The 26,267-nt window shown below is 43.9% G+C and overlaps 1 protein-coding gene across 1 annotated transcript in view; it reads left to right on the top strand.

The window, feature by feature from the left end:
- LOC103250284 (GDNF family receptor alpha-1-like) overlaps positions 1–26,267 on the top strand; it is a gene marked incomplete at its 5' end in the record, with an annotated part of 76,828 nt that overhangs the window by 30,690 nt on the left and 19,871 nt on the right. The window contains 3 exons of the mRNA XM_021707947.1: positions 11,457–11,566; positions 14,223–14,357; positions 18,359–18,543. Of these exons, the coding sequence (XP_021563622.1) occupies positions 11,457–11,566; positions 14,223–14,357; positions 18,359–18,543 (430 nt within the window). The remainder of the gene's footprint in view (positions 1–11,456; positions 11,567–14,222; positions 14,358–18,358; positions 18,544–26,267) is intronic.

The following is a 26,267-nucleotide window of genomic DNA, read 5'->3' as shown; positions in this document are numbered from 1 at the left end:
GCCGCTCCCGGCCACTGCAACCTCGACCTGCTGGGCTCCGGCGATCCTTCCGCTTCAGCCTTCCAAGTAGCTGGAACTACAGGCGCACGCTACCACGCCCGGCTAATTTTTAATTTATTGTAGAGATGAGGTCTCGCCTGCCCAGGCCGGTCTCGAACCCACGGGCTCAGGCAATCCACTCACCTCAGCCTCCCAAAGTGCTGGGATTACAGACTGAGCCACCGAGCCCGGCTGATTTATTCTTTTGATGTACAACCCTGCAGTCCCGTCTCCTGAGCAATAGTGATATTCTCAATGCCCTAACTAAGAAGGAAGATATTAGGGACTCGTTGTTTGCTAAGCTCAAAGTCCCTGTTGACCTTAAAACAACTTGCCTGGAAGAAAAATGACCTAGTGTATATTTACTATTGAATATAATTTTCCTTAGGAAGTCGGCAAGCCTATTAAAGATTAATAGGTAATCTTATTTTCATATGTTTCTGTTTAAAGCAAGTTTGTGCAAGTGTAGGTTGTTAACCATTCAGAAATTCATCTACCTTCCCCTTTCCCCTCCCTTCCCAGGGCACTGCTCAGAAACTAAGCTCCTTTAATGTGTGGAAGGTAAATTAACATTCCACTGAGCAGAACTTGGGGCTCAGGTACCACAGAGGCATTTAGTGCTTGTCTTTTGAGGGTAGGCGCAAGGGGAGGGGTTTTGCAAATTATTAATGTAAGAAAGCCTGTGCCATTTTAATTTTTCATCTTCTGGGAACCCCCAAGATTCAACTGAAGAAGACCAGGCAGCGTTAGGGATACTTTCTAGATTTTGCTTTTGTTTTCCTAAGCTCATTAGAATGCAATCCCTTTGACTATAAGCATCAGGATGCTAAGTTACCCACCTCAGCACTTTGTTCTGAGGATACATATGGCAACTCCTACAATGAATCCAGGCCTGATGTCTCCATTGTCAGGCCAGTAGAGGGCAGTGTATAGAGACCACGTGTAGGGACCTGTAGAATTGTCTACACAGGTTTTTCGGAGTGTGATCCCATTGGCTTAAAAAAGGCATTGTTCTATCTGAAGGTGCTGAGGACTCACAGAAGAATCTTCCTTTTGGTTTTAATGGTAGGAATAAGCCTGATGCTAATCCATGACTTCATTGAGCACATGCAGACCTCAATCACATGGATAAATGCTCTCAGGACAAAACATTTCTTTTATTATTATTTGTTTATTTTTATTTTAAAGGTGTGTGGTACAATTCAGGGTTAGGTTTACAAGTGATCATCGTACAGTTAAAGTCTGGGCCTCCCTTTGGTCCCTACTTTGCCTGGTTTGGGATCAGGGACCCTTGCTGATGTTATGTATCCCCCTCCCTCCCCTGGCAGTGTCCCGCTACTGCCAATCCCTTTCTCATAGTATTATGGTAAATGTTCAGGATCCGCTTATGAGTGAAAACATGTGGTAGGACAAAACATTTCATATGCCAAGTTATCAGATCAATGCTAAGAAAAAATACCAATGTGGTTGTCTCTACCCTAGGACTTCATAAGATCTGAAGGTCAGTATAGATTCCCTAGGCTGGTCCAGAGCAGAACAGAAGACACTATCTCTGGTGATGTACTATTTTCATCTAGGAATCAGAAACAGTTGTCATCAGGTGCTGGGTGCCAGGTACACTCACCCTCCCAGGAACATTTTGAGGGATTTACTGTCATTCTACCTGAGTACATTAAGCTTCAGAGAAGTTAAGATACTTGCCCAAGATACTTGTACAAAATGTCACGATTAGTAAGTAGCTGAATTGAAATTTAGGTCCTAGCCTATCTTCAAATTCTGTACTAAAAATCCCTACTGTATACTTTTTTTGCTTGTTTTTGGAGACAAGGTCTCACTCTGTCACTTAGGCTAGAGTGCAATGGTGTGATTATAGCTCACTGTAATGTCAAACTCCTGGGCTCAAGTGATTCTTGCACTTCAGCCTCTTATGCAGCTGGGACTATAGGCTCGAGTTACCACACCTGGCTAGTGCTTTTTAGTGGTGCTTTGGTGAAAATTCGTTGCTGCTGCAACAAATTACCACAATTCTGGTGGCTTTACACAACACAAATCTATTCTGTTACAGGTCTGTAGGTCAGTAGTCCAACATGGGTCTCGCTGGGCTGAAACCAAGGTATCAGTAGGGCTCGGTTCCTTCCGGAGGCCGCAGGGGAGAACCCATTTCCTTGCCTTTCCCACCCTAATTTCTTGGCTCAAGGCCCTTCGTTCATCTTCAAAACCAGCAAAGGCCAGTAGAGTCTTTTTTACATGTCACTCTGACTCCCTTATCTGCCTCTCTCCTTCCACTTTTACGGACTCTTGTGATTACGTTGAGCCCATCCAGATCATCCAGGATAACCTCCCTACCTCAAGATCCATGACCATAATCACATCTGCAAAGTCCATTTTTCCACGTTAAATAACATAATCTCAAATTCCAGGGATTAGGCATAGATATCTTTGGGGGCCAAAGATGCCTCTCATGGAACAGTTATCCTTCTGACCATCTATCTTGTTTTTAATTTTAAGGATATCATAAACTAGTGGTGGAAGTAGTTATTTTACCCCCTTTCCCAATGATTGCTAGAAAGCTCAGAACCAAATGTATAGCTTTCATCTAGTCAGGGGCACGTGTACACTTGGCACTAGCTGTACCACTGCCTCTATTGTATCTTTCTGTGGCTCCCAATTCCTTCACTGACTTTTATATTCATTCTGTTGCATCACAGCTGCATCTGAATGCCTTTCAAAATTCTTTCTGAAGCAAAGGTGTGTATAAATAATTAAATGAAGCCATGGAGGGTGACCTTTGCAGCCCAGGGATCCTGAGCAGTTGACGAGGAGCTTCTTAAAGTTCCAGAATAAATATGAGAGGGCTTCTGTAATTCACTCCTGAACATGGAAGTGCCACCAAATTCTACATGACGTAATCTCACACCATGTTGGTCTGGAGTCTTAAGGTGTGGTTCTACTGGTGAAAGATTGGTTGAACATCTAGATGTCTGTTTCTCCTTGAGGTCAAAAGTCACAAAACTGATTTCTAAAATTTGCCTGAAGAAATGTAAAAGATTTATTGGATAAGATGTATTCCTGAAGAGTTTTAACATATTTGTTACCTGCATTTGTCTCGGCAGATAACTATTTAATATCTGGGAGCTTTGTGATCATTTCATCATCCAGAAAACTTACCAATTTCTTTTAAGTTTTTTTCCTTAAAAACAAGTACCACCAAAGCTAGATTTTCTGCACTAATGGGTATAGCATAGCTTGAGTAATACAAAACAGCTTTACTTGACCTGGTGATAGAGCCAAGGGTTGTTTGTGATTTTTCTGTGGTCCCATTACCACTTACAGTTTGCCTATACTGTGACCCATCAATTTGTACCTTGGGAGAAATTGATTGAGAACGGTGGAGTCCCAACCAAAAGGCAGCTCTGGGAATCCCATCAGAGGCTGCTGAAAGCCCCTTTCAGGTTAGAATGGATTCCCTTACCAATCACCATGGCTTGTTTTTCAGATTTGCCAGGTAGAGAGTAGCTATCAGTCCCTGTCACTGCCCTGTCAATGTTGACGGATGGCTGTCAGTGTTCGTGCAAGGTGGCTTCGGAAAGGATGCCAAAACTGATCAGATGCCGATCCAGACTTTCCTTGGGGGCTGCTGCAGTTTGATGTGATCAGAAAGGCTAAGGAACCAGAAAGGCCGAGGGCACCTCTCTGCCCTGTAGCCTGCTTTCACTGAACCCTCAAGCTGGAGATACCCACGACAGGTGCATAGACTGAAATAATGCAGGACTCCACCTGTGGTGCCAGAACTCTTTCCTCAGTAGGTGAAGTCTTGTCAGAGCCCCCTGTGGGTCAGGCTCCAAGTGCAGCAACAGCAGCCTCCTGTGGCCCATGTGCTGGGCAAATGCAAAGAGAAACCTTGTATGCAACCAGGAGCTGCCAAGGAGCCAGAGGAGCTATAGTGACCAGGAGAGGCCCTGAATATCATCAAGATGGAGCCTCTTGAATAGCAGGATGAGGCAGAGCAGGGATTTTGGGGGAACAGGTGTTGATCTCTATTTGCCCACAGGGACCGTCCTTTCCCAGAAAACGAAGACATTAAGAAGGGCTTGAAGGATTCTTGGACTTTGTAATATTATTTTCTAAAAACATGTGGCCACGTCACCAAACATCTGGTTAAGTTACCGTGAACGCATCAGTTGGCCAGGCTTGACTAATCCCACCACGAGTAGGAACCCGTGTTAAGGATCTGATGAACACAAGATGTAAGAGATTTGCAGATCTGCACCTGGGGCAAGGCCTTTGCATTTCCACATTCATTCTCAGGTGGGAAGAGGACTCAGGCTCAGCTCCCCAACACCACAGCCTGCTCCTAGGCCTCTACTCCAGAAAACAGGAGTACACAGCACAAAGTGAGGAATTGTGACACAAAAATAACACCCCAAAATGTATTTAATATAGGCTCTGATTTCCTGAAGGATGCTTTCCAGATGTGCACTCTGGTAGACTGCTGGAGAATAGAGTAAGGTAATTTTCTAAAAACAGAAAGAGGAAAAATCTGTTTTGTGTCACTACATCAGACAATTACCATTCCAGTGTTCTAGCGTGTCATCCCCAGTCTAATATTAGCAGAATGTTTTTCAAATTGCTTTTATTCTACATAAGATATTAGCAGTATTAAGAAACTTACTGATATGTAGTTATGTTAAAAATATGTCTTTTTCACCTAAACCCCAGGGAAAAATAGCTTGTCTTAAAAAGCTTTTAGGCTACGAGTTCATATGACTGAGAGATTTTAAGTAACACTGCCAGAATTCTGGCTTCAGATTTCTCAAATGTGTTTTGGTTGAGGTTGGTGCTATTAGTTACACAGATGTAGCCTATTCTAAGTATGTAATAGAAGGACCAGCAAAAGATAGACTAAGATATAGTATATGTTTTTTTCTGTTGAACTTGTGTGTTTTTGTGGCAAGCACCAAACATTAGACTGAGCTTGAAATTGGGGAGAAAAGATGAAGGAATGGAAGTAAAATTTTATTGGGCAACTGGTGTATTCTGGGTTCTAGGTGAGGAGTGTTCTATAATTGTCATTTAAGTCTCACAGCAGCCATTTAAAGTGACTGTACATAGTACTGGCCCCATTTTCCAGGTGAAGAAACTGAGACTTGGAGAAAAGTACGTTGCTTTTTTTTTTTTTTTTTTTTTTTTTGAGTTGGAGTCTCACTCTGTCACCCAGCCTGGATGGCCATGGCCGCTCCCGGCCAATGCAGCCTCAACCTGATGGGCTCCGGCGACCCTTCCACCGCAGCCTTCCAAGTAGCCGGAATTACAGGCATGCGCTACCATGCCCTGCTGATTTTTTGATTTATTGTAGAGATGAGGTCTCGCCAAGTTGCCCAGGCAGGTCTCGAACCCACGGGCTCAGGCAATCCTCTCACCTCAGCCTCCCAAAGTGCTGGGATTACAGACTGAGCCACCGAGCCCGGCTTAAATAAATTGCTAAAGTGTATGAGCATAAAAGGTGGAGCTGGGATTAGGAACAGATGCATATCACTTCCAAGCCTGTGCACCTTCTTATTTATCATTCCTTGTTTCCTCTAACTGCCCATTGCTTAAGAAATGAAATGACTTGAACTGAAAGCTAAGACTTTAAAGCCCTAATGTCTGCAGTGGGTTCAGAGAAAAACTCCAGTGACTTTTTACATGGGTAGATGAGTACATGGATCTTGTCCTGAAGTTCTGGGTTTCTGCGGGGTGGCCGAGTTCCACAGTGCTGGACTGGTCCTGATGGGGTGCAGAAGACCCCTTCATAAAGGAGATTAATTCATCCATAGGTTCATCACCCTCTTGTACAGAATTACATCTGCATCCTCTGACCCTGCCCTGCTCCTGCATTCCATTCAGGGTGCCTGCTGCATCTCTAAAACCAGTGGAATATCAGGAAGAAGTCTCTGAAGAACAGTCTGGCCAGTGGTGCCAGGGGAAAGCAAGTGTACACTTGATGACTTCAATAGAATCTAAATTAAAGAAATTAAAGTCAAACAGCTCCCACACTTCTCCCCTCTAGGGCTGTTAGGGGCAGTTGGCATTTCCCCTTCCAGTGAATGCCATCAGTGGACTCCTGCCATGTGACACTGAACAAGATCTTAACCTTTTTTGTCCTTGGCTGTCTTGTATATGAGATGAGGGGATTCACTCGAAAAACCTTATTCTCTAAACTGAAAGAATACCAAATCATGGGTCACAGTTAAATAAATATGGGAAAGAATAATAGTGTTTTGAAAACAAATGTTTTGTTTTGTTTTTTCCTCTAGCTAGTTTTGAGTGTCCCATAGACTGTATTTCTGAGGTGGAAGGAAATCTAAGAGCTAAGATGTTAAGCAACATATTCAGGAACTCTGGTTAATTAGTGTCAGAGCCTGGACCCCATTCATGATCTCACGATTCTTAGTCCAGGGCTCAGTTCCACCAACCACATGGCTTGTGTCCAAGTATGAGATTTGTTCTGGAAAAACATTTAAAGGATTATGATAATCCAGGATGAGTTAAATTGGGCATTACTGGTATGTTTTTACCTGTTTTCCATAACACTACTTTGCTAAAACTGTTACAGAGAAAGTAGGTAAATAATTTTTCCCCCACTGTCAGAAGACCATCTGCTATTTGAGACAACTCTCCCAGATATTATCATTATAATCATTTTTCTATTTCCAGTTAGCAGCATGCTTCCTTTAATATACAAAATAAACCACTGTTTTTGCAGATTTCCTAAGGCCATCTTGGTATTTGTCTGCCTTTTCCTCCTCTTTAAGGGTGGGAGATTTTCTCTTACTGAGGGCGATACATTTCTACATTAGTGCCTATTTATTTCCTTTTCATTTTCTCAGAGAAAAACAATCAGAGCTCATCATTACTGTAGTCATGGAAATTTCATGTCTCCAGAAGAAATCCAGTTGTGGAGTTTTCTTTGTTAATATCATGCTGGACATTTAAGCTTTCTTTTTTGGATCCCAGCAGCCCAGGCAGGGAAGCCATTGAAACTGATTACAGCATGATTTATAACCCTGTGTGGGAAGGGAGAGTATGTCCATAAGGAGCTGCCCTGGGGTGCTAGAGCTGTGCATACAGTAGGTACTCAGCAGAAGCTGGTAACTGCACAGATGAAGAAGCCAGAACTCTAACAACCAGCTAGATTCTCAGTTCTCCACAGTACCATGAACTCAACAACATAGCCACAACCAACGTCACTATCCTCCTTGCAAACCTGTCCTCTCCCGTCTTTCCCACCAGGGCACCACTGTCTGCTGTCGACCTCATGCGGATCCCACCCCCTCCTTTCTGAAGTCTTGACTTTCATTCTATTGATACCATTTCCATGCATCTCCCTTTCTTTCTCCCCTGCAGACCCTCAGTTCTTCGCTCTGGCTCATGGCTGCAGTCTCCTAGGTAACCATCCCTTCCACTCCTGTCCAATTTCCTGCTCTCCCTATTGTTGCTGAAACAGTGAGGGCACAGAGTAGGACTTAAGCAAACATCTGCTGAACAATGAAGAAACTGAAGAGCCTTCCCAATATGCAAATTGCGTCATGTTACTTCTCTGTTTAAAATCCTCCAGTGGTTCCTACTGCTTTTAGGATAAAATTCAAACTTAGGGGTCATTCATTGGCTTTTCAACTCCTTGCCAGCACTATCTCCCCTCAATTCTTATTTACATCTTGTGATCCAGCCATCCTGAGTGAACGACTAACAATGTTCTGGACAAGGTACCTGTTAAATGTGGCGGTTGGGAAGGATCTCCAGCTCTGCAATAAGATTGAATGTGGTCACATTCCAGCTCCACCACAGAGCTCTACAGCCTGGAGGGAGTTACTTAACTGTTCTGTGCCTCAATTTCCTCATCTGTACAATGGGTCTGATAGTATTTCCTAACAAAGTTGTTGTGAGGATTAAATATGTGAATACAAGTCAAGCAGTTAAATTAGTACCTGGCATACACAAATACTCCATAATTGTTATCCTGGGATTGTTATGAACATGATTACTTTATAATGTGCTGCTTCCTTATGTCTGGAATACCACCCCCAACTTTACCTGATAGATCCTAGCCATCCTCAAGTCTCAGGCCCTGTATCACAGCCTCTCGGAAAACAGTGTATGTAGCTATGTAGTGTTAAAAGCTTAAGTTGTGGACTCAGAATGTATGGTTTTAAATACTGGTTCTGCTGCTCACTATTTTATTCTAATCTAATCTTACTAACCCTTGGTTTCCTTGTCTGTAAAATTATGATAATAAAATAATAGTACCTCTCTCATTAAAGTTGTCAGAAAAAAATATAAAGTGTGCAAAATGTACCTAACATATTCTAAATACATTATCTGTGTTAGGTATTATTTTTGTTAGTGGCCATTCATTCTTAACTTATATCAAGAACAAACCACTGTATTACTATAATCTTTTGACTTGTTTCTCTTAGCAGCTAGATTGTAGGTTATTTAAATTCAAGGACAGAGTCTTTTTCATCATTATATCACAGCACTTGAGACATCATTCAAACAATGGGACAGACAAGAATTCAGCTATTTTGTCAATAGATGGGAGCATTTACATACATCACTTTAAGAGATGTTAGAAGATTGTGATGATAAGAGAAGGAGATGTTGGGAAGAAAGAATCTTTTGGTGGGATGGGGAAGGGGACAGTTTTATTTTTTTGGAAAGAATGGAAGACTTGAGATTAATTTTGACTGTACCGTTTCATTTGGCACAAAGGTGAGGAAAGCCTGTCCCAGAAGGCTTTACATCATACTAGTTCTTAAATAGAGTTGTGCTGGTAAATATTTTAGCAACCAGTTCTCCAAGAACAACACAAAATCCTGATTTATAGTGTTAGCTGATTACTGATTACTGTGGAGTCTTTCAGGCTACCACTGTTTTGTTAACCAACCTGCAAAATTCCTGAAACTGTAGGAATCAGCCAGTGATGAGCTGGCCACAGCACCACACTGCATAAACTTCCTACTAAGGTCTTTCCTTCTGTAAAATGTGAATTCTATAATGTGAGCACTCCACCTCCAAGTATAGATGTCAGGGACTGAGGGGAGGAAGGTGGGTCAAATGCTAGAACCACAGAAATGTTAATGTTTTAACAATGCTGTATGCTCTCACTTTTACACTAATACACTTCGCATCCACTGACTGTAGTTGTAGGACCAGGACATGTGCCGATGATCTTCTCTCAAAAAGCATCCTGTCTGGAATTCTACTCAGAGCAGTATATTTAGTTTTATCCTCACAATCGGGGCTGTGCTTTCTGCAACAGACTGACTCAATTAGCCTTTCATTCCAGAGTCCAATTGTGAGTCAATTCTGAGGTTGTTAAGCAAAATGAGTCTGGTGGCATTAGGCTCACATTGAAGGACAGTAATCCTCATCACAGTGTTGTTCAGTTAATAGTCTGCTGGAGGGACTACAAGAAACAGGAGATGTGGAGATAGAGCGACCTTTCGTCCATCTCTGGGGGACAGGCCGAGAACGTGGGGCTGCCAGGCCAGAGAGCTATTCAGCAGCCAGCTTGTGTGCAGAACTGGAGTCCCAGCTGCCTGATCTGCACTTGGCCTTTGCAAAGTTAGAAACCCAGTGCCACTAGACCATTAACTTTCATGACCAGGAAAATTCTTCTGAAATTAACACTCAATCCAAGCTGGATGCCATTGGAACCAGTTGAGTAAGCCTGAGCCACCTCTAGGGATTTCCTCCAAAAAATAAATCCTTTAACTAGGCTACAGTAAACAGCCAGGTTTTATATCTTTCAGTGTGTTCAATTAAAATCAGGAAACACCAGCGAGGCACGGACTGTGGTTGTGATCCAGGCACACACACATGCGCACACACCAGCCTCGTTTAGAGGATTTTGCCAAGGCACTTAGCTTTAGCACATGGCCCTGCTTGGGAAGCCTTATAAAGGGCCTCTCTGAGGAGTGTCAGGTGCTGTGCAAAGAAAATAAAACAGACCTCCAGCATCTGCCCCAGGGATTCACTGTGATAGAGCCAGGCACATGGAACATACAGTGCACACCAGATGGGCACAGATAGGAAGGCTCAGGCAAGCCTTTTTGACAAGGGTTCAAGGAGAGAACCAAACCCACATGAACACCTGACAGCCTCTGCAGTGTACTGTGGACTTACTTTCCTAGGCCTTTTAATGTCCCTATTAGTTAAAATTGTAGGAAAGAGATACATAATGTTCTTCCTGCATGCTTTTTGCAAACCTTTGTGCTCCTCCAGCATCCTACCCTTCTCAGTCCCACCAACCCAGGCTTCTTTATATCATAAAAAGTATGCTAACTAAATACAGTTTTCGAGTGGAAAGAAGCAAAAACAGCTCTGGGAATGTCAGCAGCCAACTCTGGAGTGAGCTAAAGATGGAAGAAAATGAGACAACCTCCCATTGTCGCCCATAATTGCCCAATAATTTAAATTCTTGTGAAGTCCATTGTGTTCTTCCACAGAAACAGAGCAGTTGTCTGCTAAGATGACCTCAGAGGTGGCCCAGCTTTCTTTCAGGATTTCTTCAACAGTATCCTCTTCAGATTGAAAAACAGCCAATTGGCCACAGAGAGCCTTCTTCCTTCCCAGAAAATCTGCGGCTCCTCTCCCCTTCTGGGTCTCTGCAACTTCACTACCACCTAGGGCTGCCAGGTAGACTGCGCTGGTTCCTGGAGACTTCCTAAAATGCAGGCAGATGCCACACTGATCAGTGGCTCCTCCAGACAAGGCCTTCGATCACAGGCCCACGGCGCTCAGAATGAGCCTCACCTGTCCCTTTTTCTTCCCCTTTGGTTTTCGGGGAAAGGCAAGCTCCTCCTCAGTGTCACTTGGCTGGAATAAATCACTACCCCCTGGGCTGGCAGATGAGAGATGACTTAGGAGACAGATATACACATTCTTAAAGCCAGCAGGAATTACGGGAGCAGATGGGCTGTAGGATCCTATTTTGATGCCAGAGACATGTTTCTGTATAAAGTAAATATTTTCCCTGTGTGGATCTCCGGTGAGTGTGTGGAGAAGCATATTTCCTAAAGATGCAAATAAGTCTAGTCAGAAATAAATATTGAATGGAAACTTCAAAGCTTCTAGATTTCTCTAGTTATAGGCCCTGAAGACTTCTCTCCAAATAAGCAGACACACACAGGTGGCCGAGGGCCTGGGGAGGGTATGGTTGTGGGGGGTGCATAAGAAAGGATGTCAACATTTTAATAGCTCACGTTTTCAATATATATATATATAGAGAGAGAGAGAAACTTGTGTGTGTGTGTGTGCGCGTGCACGTAAAGAGGCTTATCAACAAAGGAATAAAGAAGAGTTATGTCTGTCCAGAGGCTTAGGATGTTTTAAAGCACATCCCTCCTCCCCCATCCCCTTTCTTCCTGTTGTAGATCTCGCCTTGCGGATTTTTTTACCAACTGCCAGCCAGAGTCAAGGTCTGTCAGCAGCTGTCTAAAGGAAAACTACGCTGACTGCCTTCTCGCCTACTCGGGGCTTATTGGTAAGATCTGGGAAAAGTGGGATGGGAGAAGAGTCTGGTTTGCAAATACCCACAATCTTTCCACTGTGGCCTGCTGATGTCTGCAGAAATGAAAATCTCCCTGTAACCTCCTGTGCTGGGGTTTTGATGTTTGGTCCTTTAGGACTCTGTAAAATAAAGAAAAAAAGTGGGATAATGGACGCGTGAAAGGCAGAGGCAGGAAGCGGGGATTATTAAGGAGGAGGGAGCCTGCAAGTGCAGACGGGTGAGGCGTCTCAGTTGGGAAACTGACCACGCAGAACAAAGCAAGGGGGGATGCCCGGTTATAGAAGAAGAGAGCAAGTCAAACAAAGTTAATTGAATTAGGGAACTTTGGAGAAAGGGAAGTCATTCAGGCTAGGGAAATCAAAAAGGCCGTTTCCCAGAAATGGCCCTTTGGAAATAAAGTCCCTAACTAAAAGGGTCTATCTCGCTGTTAATGTTCTTGGTAATTCAACTCCCGGTGAGCAAGCAATGACTTAAGCTAAATTTTTGTCCTGCGCACAGACATAGCAGAAACTGTTTTCTGTCTTTTGAGACCTGAGGTTTTAGAGGAACCGTGTTCTCAGCATTCAGAACAGTGCAATCAAACAAGGCTCCTGTGAGTTGGAAGACAGTCAGAAGGGAGGCAGGCATGTGCCCCTGGATAAACAGGGCTGGCAAGAGGAAAGGCAGGTATTCCAGGTACCAGGGACAGCAGAAGCCTGGTGGCAGGGCTCCAGTGCAATTGGCATTTGAGAAGGAACACACAATGAGGGATGTGGAAGCGTGATGGAAATCACAGTTGTCAGAAGCACGATGGCTCAGCCAGGGTGTGCATTCCTGCCGGGGGTTTGTGTCAGGGTCACACATGTCACCCCTAGGAAGAACCTCCCACCAAAAATGACAGCACAGTCTACATTCTTTGCCACCAGAGTGTCCTCAACAGGAGGCTTTGGGAAAATCAACAGTGTTACTTAATGCAGAAATATCGCAGGTTTGTCACTTGCTCTCTGCTCCCAATTTTTTTGAAAGAATACCTGTGCTCCCTTGGGTAACACCTTTCTCCAGTTCCTAGTTATTTTCCATTTTTATCGATCTGGTCAATGGGTGTAACTTCCTGAAGTTAATACACCATATTTGCATTCACTCTCTTCTTTTCTTAAATAAGTTAGTCTCCACTAGGGATTACTTATCAGCAATGGAATTACCGAATAATGAAAGACGTCATCAAGACATACTCACTGTAAAATAAATAAATAAAAAAAAAGAAACCCACAGAGAAAAATGTTATAGGTATCTCTTAGGCCACTCCCAGATGTAATCCCTGTTAACACTTCAGTCTGTGTCCTTCCAGGCATGCAGGAGTGACCAAGGCCAGGTACTGCCAGCATTTCTGTAAGGCCATTCCTAGGCTTGGCAAACCCTTACATGCCTGAGGATGATGAAATCGAGAGACCAACTGGTGTAGGCAATGCATTCTACAGGCCAACACTTATTTCTCTCTCGGGTCTGGATCTCTCCCTCTGCACTGGTTCCTGAGTCATTGGCCCCTAACTTCTTCCTGTACAAAGCTTGTTCCTACTTCTGCCATATATCAGGGATCCACTGTGGCATCAGTCATTTAATAGCCTTCACCTCCTCTCTCGGTATTTGGGATGCCTGTTCCCTTCTTAGCCAGAGTTAGAAGCTCCCTTTGTGCTGTAGGTTAAAGTTCTCATCATCCCAAAGTATGATGTCAGTAGGCATGTAGTGCAAAGACAATATGTCCTTTACTCAGGGGAGCTTAGGAAAAAAATATTTTCTGTTTGTGACTCAAATACATTTTGTGGATTACTGACCACCTATTCTTATGACCACAAAATATATAAAAACAGAAGACTTCTTGGCATCAGTGGGCATTGTCTGATGTCAGTTACCCAGGAAAAGACATTTGAATTGTATTAAGTATAGCACTCATCACAAAAACCATCATCCCACAAGATTTAGGCAGGAGGGACCACCCAACATTTCCTTGAGGACTACCGAGCTGCCACAGGCAATATCCTAGAAGCCATTGGCTCAGAGAATTTTCACTGTTTGTTTCCAATTTTTTTTTTCACAACTTGGGAGACTTTATTTAACTCAGTTGAGAATCTGGTGAGCAGGAGCCTCATTATATATATTTCTGTACATTCAGGATGTGGGATAATCCACAGGAAGCTTCTGGGTATCCCTGTCTTACACTGCAGAAATCACTTGCTTCTGAGGGAAGTGGATTCAAAGGCCTAAAAAGATTTTTAAGACATGTAAATCCAGTTATATCTATTTATGAAGATTAATGACATTTTCAAGAAAATGCAAGAGATTTGGCCACTCATGCATTCTAAGTTAATTCTCTCCTACTCCGTGGCATCCATGCCATTTGTGCAGGGAAAAAATACCCTAAGTTCAGCTCAAGAAGTTCTGTTATAATTTTTAAAGTAAATGTGTAAATTATTTTATGTGCTCAAGATAAATTGCCAAGAAAACGCACTGCTTAACATAATTTCCCACTCAGCAAACACAATGTTTGTAATTATCCACGGTGCATCCGCAGTCAGAGGAACATTTGTTTCTTTTCAGGCTATAGAGAAGCATTATCAAACAAGAATAAAATGCCTGTTTTTTATTCTTTTAGGCACAGTCATGACCCCCAACTACATCGACTCCAGTAGCCTCAGCGTGGCCCCATGGTGTGACTGCAACAACAGTGGGAATGACTTGGAAGAGTGCTTGAAATTCTTGAATTTCTTCAAGGATAACACATGTCTTAGTGAGTTAAAAAAAAGAAAAAGAAACAAACAAACAGGCGTGTTTTCCTCTCCACCTCAAGCTGGATCTTCTTGTGTCTTGTGTCTGCTTCTGCTGTCTGTCTGTCTCTCTCCCTTTTCCTGCTCACTGGTGGTAAATCCAGCATCTTTTGGCCACGCTGTGTCATGCAGCAGGGAACCCAGCAAGTGATGAACTGGGTACTGCCAAGACTGTGAATCCAAAGGCTGGGAGAGCAAGAGATTCAAATAACTGAGGGTACATTATGTGGGAAAGAACACTTCTACCCGCAGATCAAATTTTGATCTTGGCAGCCAGTGGAGAGTCTGTTCCAAAGGTTCTTGAAACCTGGGCAGAATATCCAATGTGAGAAGCTCAGACAAATTAGATGGGGATAGGCCTCCAAGGACTCTCTGAGAAAAATTAGAATGTTAACATCAATAGCCCCTTTGGATGCTCAGGGTTGGCTCAGAGGAGAAGCAGCAATTCTTGAGTGGGATAAACTGGCGATGCAGGCAGGAGGCTCAGGATGGCAGCTATCTCAGGAGACAGAGATAAGCACTGTGGGGGACGGAGGGGGGCTCCTGCTTGGAAACAGAAGCGGCTCATATTGCAGTGTCCTTTAGGCAGTTTGGAAACATGTTTCCCAAAGGGATGAGGGTAGAGAGAAATGGACGGGTGCGAACAATAGGCATTCATCAGACAAACCCCAAAAGCACAGTGCCAGGGCTCCCTTATATCCACGAAGACGTGCATGCTCTAGGTCGTGATCCAGCTGAGAGACTTGAAAATTTCACTCAATTTTTTGGCAGCTGCCATTTCTTGGGTGTCTTTTGTGTATTCAGACTCACTCCATATTACACACAGAAAGAGAGATAAAGATGTATAGAGATATATGAGCTAATTTATGTATATTAAAAGTATTATTTAAGTATTATACATAAATTAGTTCATGTATCTCTATCTCTATGGTATAGAGTGAGTTATAATTTATGTATACTATATATAATTTAATATAAATTATCTCATTTACTGTAATCTGCACAAGAATCCTAGGAGATATGAGTATTATTTCCAATTCACAGCTGAGTAAAGGCTGATGTTCACATTGACCATCCATGCCAGAGATCAGATTCAATGCACATGTTTCTTTTGCATCCCCTGTCTCCTGAGGGATTTGTCCATGCCTGATGTTGAAGGGACTCTTTTGTTTTGTTGAGTTGGAGTCTCACTCTGTCGCCCAGACTGGAGTGCAGTGGCCGCTCCCGGCCACCACAGCCTCGACCCGCTGGGCTCCGGCGATCCTTCCGTCTCAGCCTTCCAAGTAGCCGGAATTACAGGCATGCGCTACCACGCCCGGCTGATTTTTTGATTTATTGTGGAGATGAGGTCTCAGCAAGTTGATGAGACCATATGCCTGAATATCAGGGACCAGGTCCAACTTCCTGGTAAGAGGGATAGACTAAGTTTCTAGGAATCGAAGTTCAGCCACTGCTCCTTGAGCCCTACCCTCAAGTGACAATTTCTCCATGATGTTTGGTTATAAGGTTACTGACTTTTAAAGGACTGATTAACAGTTTGCTATGTACACACAAAACTTCTGAGTGTTGCTCTGAAATATCCTCATTATTGCTTTTGTTGAAAAGAAAAATCTAAGTCTTTTGCCTATTAGATACTTCAAATAATGTGACTGTAGTTCATTGCTTTGGCACTCTTAAAAATATAATAAGTGTTTGGATTCTTAAGTGAAATTCAAGCCCACGAAACTAGTCTCGAGTCTGGAGACATTTACTAAGACACTGGACATATCAAGGAATTGAAATTGCACCTCTTGTTTGGTCTTGACGTAAAATATATTATTATATTCCCTCTTTTTCACATTTTGCACTCTTCTGGCAGAATGCAAGTTTTAACGAAGATAAAGCAATGACAATGGAGGTCAGTGTAAGAAAAGATTTTTGCTCAGGCTGGCTGGAAAACTTCTCCCTCAAAGAGAAATTAAAGTTGTGCCTGCTTAATAACATTTTGGTGAAGGGGAGAAGAGTGTTGTATCTTATTGCTAATGACTTTTCAATAAAAATAAATGCATTCGGTCAGCAACAGGGGCCAATGCCGGCCAGCATTTTTCACAGTCATTCCATTTCCACCGTGACTAGATGGGGCACAGAGCACCAAAGACACAGGGCCGTAAATCGAGTCTCTTGCAAGAATTTGTAGATTTCATCCCAAATGTAGAAATCCAATTCTACTCTGTTCAGATCAAGCCAAGTCTCTCCCAAACATCAGTTGTTCACTTTTGGTCTGGCAGGAAGAAACAGTTATTTTCAAACCGAGTGCATGGCAGACGTACAGGGAAGCCAAGAGAATGAAGCGGAGGTGAGGTGAGACATCGTTGCAGTCACTCAAGCCTTCACCCAGGTGCCGCTTCCACCGGGAGGCCATTCTGCACCACTTTATCTAGTACTAACTCCTTCCTACTCCAGTGCTTCCGGGGCCCCCACTCGCTTCAGTTTTCTCCAAGCATTCCTCACTACCTAACAGATTATATATTTTAACTTATTTACCTGCCAAACCAGCATGTGACCTCCATGAGGGCAGGGACATTTGTCTTTTTGTCTTTTATTGATGTCATTGTAGTTCACTACTGTATGCCCAGTGCATAGGGAGGTGCTTGGCACTTAGTAGATAGCCCGTGAACATTTGAATGAATGAATGAAGGAGCAAAGAACAACTGAATTCCTGAAGTGGAAAGGCAAACACATCGCAAGAAAGGGCAAGAATTTCTTGACTTTACATGCCTTAAGAAAAAAAGAGGGGTGGTTTTTGTTCTGGGTCATTTAAGGAAACGGGTGCCTGTGTATGTCTTTCTCTGCCTTCCACCCACCGGAGAAGCCATGAACTACGACTAGGAGCATAAAAAGCATTTATATTAATTTGAAGCTGTTTTTTTACAGTCCCCCAAAATGTAAAGTTATAGAAAACCAGCTTCCAATTTGCTGAACTTAAGGGATAACAATTTTAGAACAAAATGTCACTTCTAAGAGGAAAATTAGGCTTAAATTATTCTGTCTTGTATATCGAAAAATGCCAGCTAAGAGTCATATATTAACAATTTGCACATTCAGGTCCCAAATGGAGGAATCTGATTTTTTTTTTTTATACAATGAATATGAAATAAAAAAAAAATTCCTAAATCCAGGCCAAATCCCCGAAGACCTGATTAAAACCTGTTTTTTATTCACTTTGGGGAGGGGAACAACACACAACCAATTTATTCTTGCTATAAAAACAATCTAATCCTATGAAATTGTAATAAGCTTTTAAAGTTTTACATTTTAAACTTTTCACTTAAACAGGGCTGCTCCTGCCTAATTATGCAGATTTTGTTTGGAAGACTGGGAGCAGAAAGGAAAAAAATAATCTTACTTAAATTTTCACTAGATATTGATGAAGCTTGGGCAATTTTTTTGTTTGTTTTTTAAGGAATTCATTGCATTTTGCCTGCCAAATTACTGTGAATGCCTGAGACTGAGGTGACTGAGGAGTCACCTCAGTCTCATGACTAGGGATGTACTTTTTTAAAAAACACTAATTAGTTTGCTTTTAATATGAAATATTGATAGATACAAGAATTTTCTTGGAAAATGGGAGAGTTATGATCCCAAGTAATAGGTCTGAGACTGGATTTCAAAGGGCTTGACTGATAAGCATTTCAGGGCAAGGATCTTGCTCAGTTCTTGGCACATAAATAGAAACACAATAAGTATCTGTTGCATTTAGAACATAGCTAAGTGTCCAGCTCTGTGTTTAATGACTGAATTGATTTTTGATCACCTGACCCCAGAGACTGGCCCTCAGCACATGCAGGGAGAATGGATGGATGGGTTTTGTTCGGAGAAGCCCAATGCCGTAATCAGAATTTCTGTGTGTCTCTCTGGCTGTGTGTATCCTGTCTGTTATTTTCTGTTTGACTTTGAAATTGGATTTCCTCCTGTTTTACTGCAGAAAATGCAATTCAAGCCTTTGGCAATGGCTCTGATGTGATTGTGTTGCAGCCAGCCCTCCCAGTACAGACCACCACTGCCACCACTACCACCACCACCTTCCGGGTCAAGAACAAGCCCCTGGGACCAGCAGGCTCCGAGAATGAAATCCCCACTCATGTTTTGCCACCATGTGCAAATTTACAGGTGAGAACAGAGTCCACATTCCCTGTCAGGGCTCACTTCTGGGGAGAACACAAACTCAGTGTCTGAAATGCATTCAGATATAGATGGCGAATGTTGCTTGGGTTTGGATCTTAAAACCGCATTTTTAATATAATCAGTGATGATTGTGACATGTCATGTAGTGAAGGGAAAGACATACTGTGGGACTGGCTCTGTCATTTGCTGGGGATGTGTCTTTGGTCAAAGCACTTGTATCTGGCCCTATTTCCTTAACCTATAAAATGAGGGCTTTCGGCAGATGCTGCCCTAAAGTTTTTGTGAACGGGATGGTCGAGTTGGGTTGGCTATTTATTTATTTACAATGCTGATTCTGTGTTCTCTACAAAGCAGCAGCATATTGGGAAAAAAAAGGAGCTCTTGGGCTTGTCACCATTTTGCAACATGGAGTATTTAATTGTCTCTAAAGGCAAATAGGAGAAAGTGTTGCTGGTTAACTCCTATGTGGAGTCCTGATGGACTTGTTCTTCGGGAAGCAAAAGCAAGTACTCTTTGGCAGCAGGAGGAGCAGTGAGGAGCCGCAAGCTGCCCTCACACCCCACGGGTCGTGAAGAGAGTCCAGTGAGCATTCTGTGGGGTCCATCCTGGTCTGCAAGAGCAGAGCCATAACAAGATACAAACAGTGATTTCCTGCCTTCAGTCAAAGGCAGAGTGCTTATCCTAGCTTTGTATTGATTTTTCATAGTGATGAGTATTCAGATATTTGGCAAGACATTATTTATTTGTGTGTTCATAGAGTAGCCTCACATACTTTACTTCTTTGAATGTTGTCTTCTTGACGATTACAAGCAAGATGCCGTCACTATTGTTTTGTAGCTTCTTTCATTTGAGGACACAAGGGCTCAGAGAGGTAACACTTTTGCCCAGGCTTGCAGAGCGAGGAGGTCGTGGAAGCAGCACTGGGAATCTAAGAGCCTTATTCTCTCTCACAGGTTTTTCCTGTGTTTGGGGAGTAGTGGTGACCACGTGGTGACTTCTGCCTCTTGCCACGCTGGGGAAGGGGATATTTGGTGGTCTATGTGCCAAACACCATGCTGTCACCTCACATGTATCACTAGAGCACATCTACCCCACCCCCACACCCCAATCAGGAATCAGTCTCACTGAAAAACTCACCAGAAGCCTTCTTTTGCTAAATGTTGTCCTGACGCACACCCCACTTTGTTCCCTGGAAGGTGTTGGGACAGGTTTTCCACTTTTGATTTGCTTGCTATCGCCACACCCCAATGTCTCGAGATCCTTCTTCTAGATATCCTACATACAATTCACCTGAGTTTGCATCTCTGCCCTCTGTTCTGCTGGGTCTCCACTCCTGAAACACACTCTCAGAGACACTGTCACACAAGGACACTAAGGAGAGACAGATAGGGAAACCATACAGCCCAAGGTCAAGTAGATGATCTTCATACTTCTAAAGCATTTCCTAAGCACTCACCCTCCCCAAAGGAGCCTTGGGGAACACTATGGCATCCAACTTCTCCATTTTGCAGCAAGACCCTGAGTTCCAGAGAAGACAAGTGACTTGTACAAAGTTCCCTAGTGAGTTGGAGGTCGGTCCAGAGCCAGTCAGGAAACAGGGTCCCTTCTTCATCTCTGGCTGGTGCTTGATGCCCTGCTTCCTCCCAGGTCAACTTCTGTGCTCTTTGCGACCACTCAAATTCTGATGTCAGTAAAAACACATGTCCAGATGAGGGGCAGGATTTTATTATCAAAAGGTGATCATGGTGGGCCAGTGGTGGTTTTTAAAAAGAACAAGCAAGCTCTGGCTGTGGTACAACCAGCTTCTTTTCTGCAGATATCTTGGTGCTCAGAGTGACTGCCAAGGCAGTGTTTAGCCTGTTTATTAAGTCCCTTTTGTGTTCTGGAAACTTTGTAGAGATGGGCACTCAAAAACAACAACAACAACAACCAAGTTCTCTTTCAGTGAACTTTGAATAGTGGGCAAGATGCAGCTTGTCAACGTGTATAGAAGTTAATAGGTGACATCTCAGAATAGTCATCATCGGAAATTCCATGAAATTAGAATTTCCCCCATGAGCAGGAGAGGAGTTCATCAGCCATAGGAAGGGTCCTACATCATAGCTCCTGACTTGGGCTTCTTGTGGTACAGAGCACATCTTAGCCACACAGACAACCAGTGCTTTGCCCCCAACATAGATCTGCCCAACCACCCCTCTAAAAGTATACTCTGGCCAAACTCAGTGGCTCAGCCTGTAATCCCACGCCTTGGGAGGCTGATGTGAGTGGATTGCCTGAGCCCGTGGGTTCGAGACCCGCCTAGGCAACTTGGCGAGACCTCATCTCTACAATAAATCAAAAAACTAGCCGGGTGTGGTAGCACGCGCCTGTAGTTCCAGCTACTTGGAAGGTTGAAGCGGAAGGATCACCGGAGCCCAGCAGGTCGAGGCTGCGGTGGCTGGGAGCGGCCACTGCACTCTGGTCTGGGCGACAGAGTGAGACTTCAACTCAAAAAAAAAAAAAAAAAAAAGTAGACTCTGCGCAGCCTAGGATTGCTCTGGCAACATCAGGGAACACAAGAGCTCTATTCCTGAGGAACCAGGCTTTTCCTTTCCCTGTGTTAGTGATAAGAGCTTCCTAAATAGAAGGGCAAAAGTAAAACTAAAGTGAGATGTTTCTCTCAGGGCTGCCATTTAACTTCTCAGAAGAGGGGGGCATGGAGGTGTGGGACTGGTGAGGAACAAGGGGCAGCCATACCTCTCTTCCCTATGATTCACACAGTAGCCACATATTGCGGAGTGAAACAGCATTTTGCTCCCAGGGAGCCCTTTAGGGTTCTACAGTACCTTGCCTTGACTCCTAAGATGACTACCTGCTTGAGCCCATTTTTGCACATGTGGGGTAGGGGATAAAGGCACAGGCTTTGCAGTCAAGCCTGTGTCAGACCCTGCTCTTGTGCTCACCAGCACCAGCTCATGCAAGTAGCCTCTTTCAGCCTCAGCTTCCCCATCTAGAAACTTCGAGTTTGGCCTAGCTGCTGGAGTTGAGAGGGTTGAGTGGAACCAAGTGAACGCTCCAGAATGGAGCTCTAGAAATGTCCCGTGCAGTGTCTGTCTCAAGCAATTGGCTACTTTGTCCCGTTATGACAGATGGAAGATGATGCTATGCCTTGGCTCGTGGGTGGGGTGTTGAGGTTATGTTAGGGGACATTCATGAAACTTAACACTGGTAAGTGTGTAATTTATTTCATTCTTCAAAACACTTGGTGTAATTTGTCCTCACAGCAGCCCCATGAGTCAGGTGTGGCAGGCAAGCTTCTTTTTCACAAATGAGCCAGCTGAGGTGAGGAGAGGCTAGTGACTTAGAATCACACAGGCATTCTCTGCTGGGCTGGGATTTCTAACTCCAAGGCCAGAGTGCTTTTGCCTTGTTCTGTGACCCTTGGACAATCGAGGCTCTTTCTCTTGGTTGGGAATAGACAATGAGGAGGAAGGAAAGACTAGAAAAGGAAGACAAAGGAGCTGGTTTTGAGAGAGCTTTGTGTTCTACTTCTTCCTGAAGGTCAATGATGTGAGTTAAGGGGACAGATACAAAGCTTGTAACTTAAATAATTTTTTTATAGATATGGAGGGAGTCTTTCTGTGCTGTCCAGGCTGTTCTCAAACTCCTGGCCTCAAGCAGTCCTCCTGCCTTGGCCTCCCAAAGTGCTGGGATTACAGGCATGAGTCACTGCGCTTGGCCTAACTCATTGATTGAGACTGGGTTTCTTCATGTCTCAATTCCAGGAGACAGTAGAGGGGAAGGGCTGAAAGTTTGTCAGTAACACCTTTTGCAGCTTGAAGATTTTTTAGGGCGACCTCTATGAAGAATGGTTGAAAGGAGCATTTGAGGCCAGAATATCAGGGAGATGATAGAGTAATGGGCTAAGAGCCTTCATCAGGAAAACGTGGCCCCTCAGCTGATTTAGGACTTTTGTCTCGGCAGAGGGTTCTCAGGAGACTCATTCTTCCCATATGTCCCTCCTTTGCCTGCCTGGCTGTCTCCAGATGAATTACCATTTGCCAGGGGGTCCTAGAAATATCTTGGAATGGCGTTTGTCCCAGCCGCATGTGTCATTACTCAGAATAGAACTGACTTAAACCAGCTTGGGATCCATTGGTAACAGATTTGGAGAAAGGCAACTATCTTTGGCAGCTTTAAAGTTCACTTCCCTTGAGAAGCGCCCTCTTGTAATATTTTAAAATATACAATAATATGAGAAAACTCTCGGGGACTTGAGTTTCTGTCTTAACATTTGAGATAGATTTCCCCCTTGGAAGGGAAGAAATACGAATAAACATTTTCAAAAGTCTGCTTTGAAGTATATTATCAACAAACCAAATGCAATTCTGTTTGGGGAAATAGGTGGCCATGGTTGTAGTGAATATAGGACTCATCTGTGGTTCCTAAGAAAGGCTTTGCTTTAAAAAGGGGAAGTTGATTGATTAGTATAAAATGTCATAGAAATGTCCAAGTATTAGCTCCCTGAGGTGATAAAATACCGGGTTTTGAGCAACCCACCAAGCTCCCATGTCAGGATTAATTGGCAGGCATATTAGTAACAAGCATGATGCGGGCTGTGCAATTGTGGGCCTGTCCCTTCGACTTGTTCAAAGTGGTCACATGCAAAACAAAGAAACATTAATAATCCTGCCAATTCCTTCATCTTCTGTGCACTTGAGTGGTCTGCTAGCTGGAAGAAGCTCAGGATATTTAAACCAAATGGACTGTACTCGTCACTTACTTAAAGTAAAACTCTTTGGAGATGTCAGTGTTGGCAAATTTCTACTTTGCATCATTGTATACTGTTTAACTCTGGTGGCTGACAGTGCAGACCTCTTAATGCAGTGTTTACAGACCTCTGGTTTCTGTGGTCAAATAGAGTAACTTAGACTGGGAACTATAACCTTGGGACCAGGCTCAGGACCACTGAGGTATTACTGCCTCTGCCCCTCTGCAGCCCCTTGCCCCTGAAAGTGCTGGGATAGACCAGGGGGCATGCGCTTAGCCCCAAGGAGAGCAGGGTGGGCGTAGGATGGCTGTGGACGGTTGGTGGGAGCTTTAGAGAACAGTGCAAGCTGCACTGAAAGTTAGTTTTATCATGAGTCACAGAAAATACATCTGTAGGGGAGGCATGGAGAACCAGTAGTGGTAGATCTCAGGTTTAAGTCTCGGCCCCTCATCCTAATGGAAGTTTTAAGGCAGCATTCCAGAAAGGAACCAGGAAAGCAGCTTGCTCAGTCATAAAGGAGATCTGAGCAGGGTCCGCACGGATAGCCTTTGCAAGCATGCTTCCTGTGAAAATCAACAATGCGGAGAGCAGCTGTCCCCCTACTACCACGATAGGTGCATCAGACCACACTCACCCTAAGGGATTCAGCAGGGACACTGGGGACCCCCTTTGTGGGCAGGGCAGGGGACGAGGCCTTGAGATGGTCACATGCCTGGAGCAGAGAACTTGCAACATTTACTGGTTTCAGCACAGGTCCACACCTTGCCAGCCTCCCAACGGAGCCACAGCACATTTCTTTCTCTTCCCAGAGTACTGTCAAGCTCAGAACAGCCTGGGTACTCGTAGGATGCATCCCAGTGTTTACAGATAGGCAGGAGGGGTGGAGGGCAGACATAAGCCACTTAATTCCTACATTTTCTGCATTCAAATATTGGAACTAATCTGTAGATGTTCCCTTACTGTTCCTCCCCACTACTCCAGTCCCTCCTCTTACCCAGACAGTGCCCATTTGTTCCAGATGGGGCCAGACAAGACTGGAAATGATTTCTTCCAGGGGGGCCAAGTCCCCAAAGTCTAGATGTGGCAGGCAGGCGATTATCTAAACCTGCCAAATACTCAGGACTCCACTGGCTGTGACCAAGTGAAAATTTTGTGTCGAGTTTTAAAAGGAAAGCTGCCAATGGGTGTTCTGTAAATCATTTGTGCCAGCAGACTGACCCCATTATGTCAGCTAATCCTGGAAATACAGGAGGTAAATTTCAATCTTCTAGCATGGAGCACTTAATCAATATTCTAAATGTTTTTCTTGCAATTTATGCTAGCGGAGCAATGGGGTGCTTCGGAGGCCCGTTAATCTTCCACCAGAGAAGAGGCGCTTGAGAGCCAGTCCAGGGTGCTGGAATTTTCACAGGATAACCAGGAGGCGAGCAGGCCTGGGAAGATGGAGGCTGAGAAGGAGGGGTGCTTTTTCGTGCCAGGCCCCTGGTGAGGGGAAAGGAATTCATCCACTTCTACTTACCCCCACCTTCCTGAGAGCACTTCCTCTGCATCTTCCTTTTCACCTGTGGGTGACAACCCAAGAGTTGGTTTGCTGGGAAGAGCATGCACTTTAGAGTTAGTTGGACCTGAGGGAAAATCTTGGCTCATCTCCTGTTGCTTTGTGATGCAGAGCGTATTTCTTAACCTGAATATCTGCTGGAAAACACCACCAAGCTCTTAGGCTCTTGTGAGAATCAAAGAACAGTGCAAATACGCAAAGGGCCCAGCACAATGACTGGCCAATCTCCGGCACTGGGGAAGCAGCCTCCACTATCATGGTGATTGGTGAGATGTGTTAGAGCTTTAACTTTGGACACTGGGGCCATAAAAAGAACTGTTCCCAGGGCTTGAGGAGGCCATGGAGGAAGAAAGACGGAGCTCTTTAGATTTTCCTTTCTTAATTCATAAGAAGGCTTTGAACTGAATGACAAGCTGCCAGTTCTCAGATGTGGTCTTGGTAGAAAGTCACAGAGAGGAAGGGAAGGTATGAAATGTTCTTTGGACACCAGGAAACCAAAGGCAATATAAAAAAGGACCAGGTCTTGAGGCATTAGAGCTGATCCAAATTCCATTTCTCTGTGCCCAGAAGGGGTCTCCTGGGAGCTTCATCCGAACAATCTGCTTCTTAGAGCCATGACTTGGAGCTGCCATGCTAGTCAGATCTTGGTCCAGCCTGGTGACCAGAGTGGGACTGTCTGCCAGGGGCCCTGCCACGTATCTTTAGCCAATGCTGACATTGAGAATAGATGACACTATTGTTAACAGGAAACATGCTTACTTAGAAAAGACGATGTTTGAGTATTACTCCTCTTAGTCTCAAAGCCCAGGACTTTGCAGTCTTTTCCATATCTGTACTGCACCAATCCTATTACGTGCTTAATCTTTATCTTTAAACTCAATTACAAGCTATATTTATTTATATACACACTACCGTTTTTTGGATACATTTGAAGCTGTTAATAACATGTGAAATTATGGATTCAATGTGCTAGCTTTCTCTATATTAAAGTCAATATATAGGCCAGGCATAGTGGCTCAAACCTATAATCTCAGCACTTTGGGAGGCCAAGGCAGGTGGATCACTTGAGCGTAGGAGTTCAAGACCAGCCTGGGCAACATAGCAAGATCTGTCTCTGCAAAAAAATCAAAAATAAATTTAGCAGGGTGTGGTGGTATATGTTTGTAATCCTAGCTACTTGAGAAGCTGAGGCAGGAAGATTGCCTGAGCACAGTAGGTTGAGGCTGTGGTGAGCCGTGAGCATGCCACTGCATTCCAGCCTGGACAACAGGGTGAGACCCTGACCCAATAAATAAATAAAGTCAACATACAAATATTAAAACAATAAAAAGGTTTGTATGCTATCTAAGACAATGTCATATACCGCCAGCAGTCCCCAAGTCCCACTTTGGGAAACATTAT

This window comes from Carlito syrichta, unplaced genomic scaffold, assembly GCF_000164805.1.
Source record: "Carlito syrichta isolate Samal-C Ts95f unplaced genomic scaffold, Tarsius_syrichta-2.0.1 Scaffold127756, whole genome shotgun sequence".
Lineage (NCBI taxonomy): Eukaryota > Metazoa > Chordata > Mammalia > Primates > Tarsiidae > Carlito > Carlito syrichta.
The sequence above is the reverse complement of the archived record's forward strand: the minus strand, read 5'-3'. Positions and strand labels throughout refer to the sequence as shown.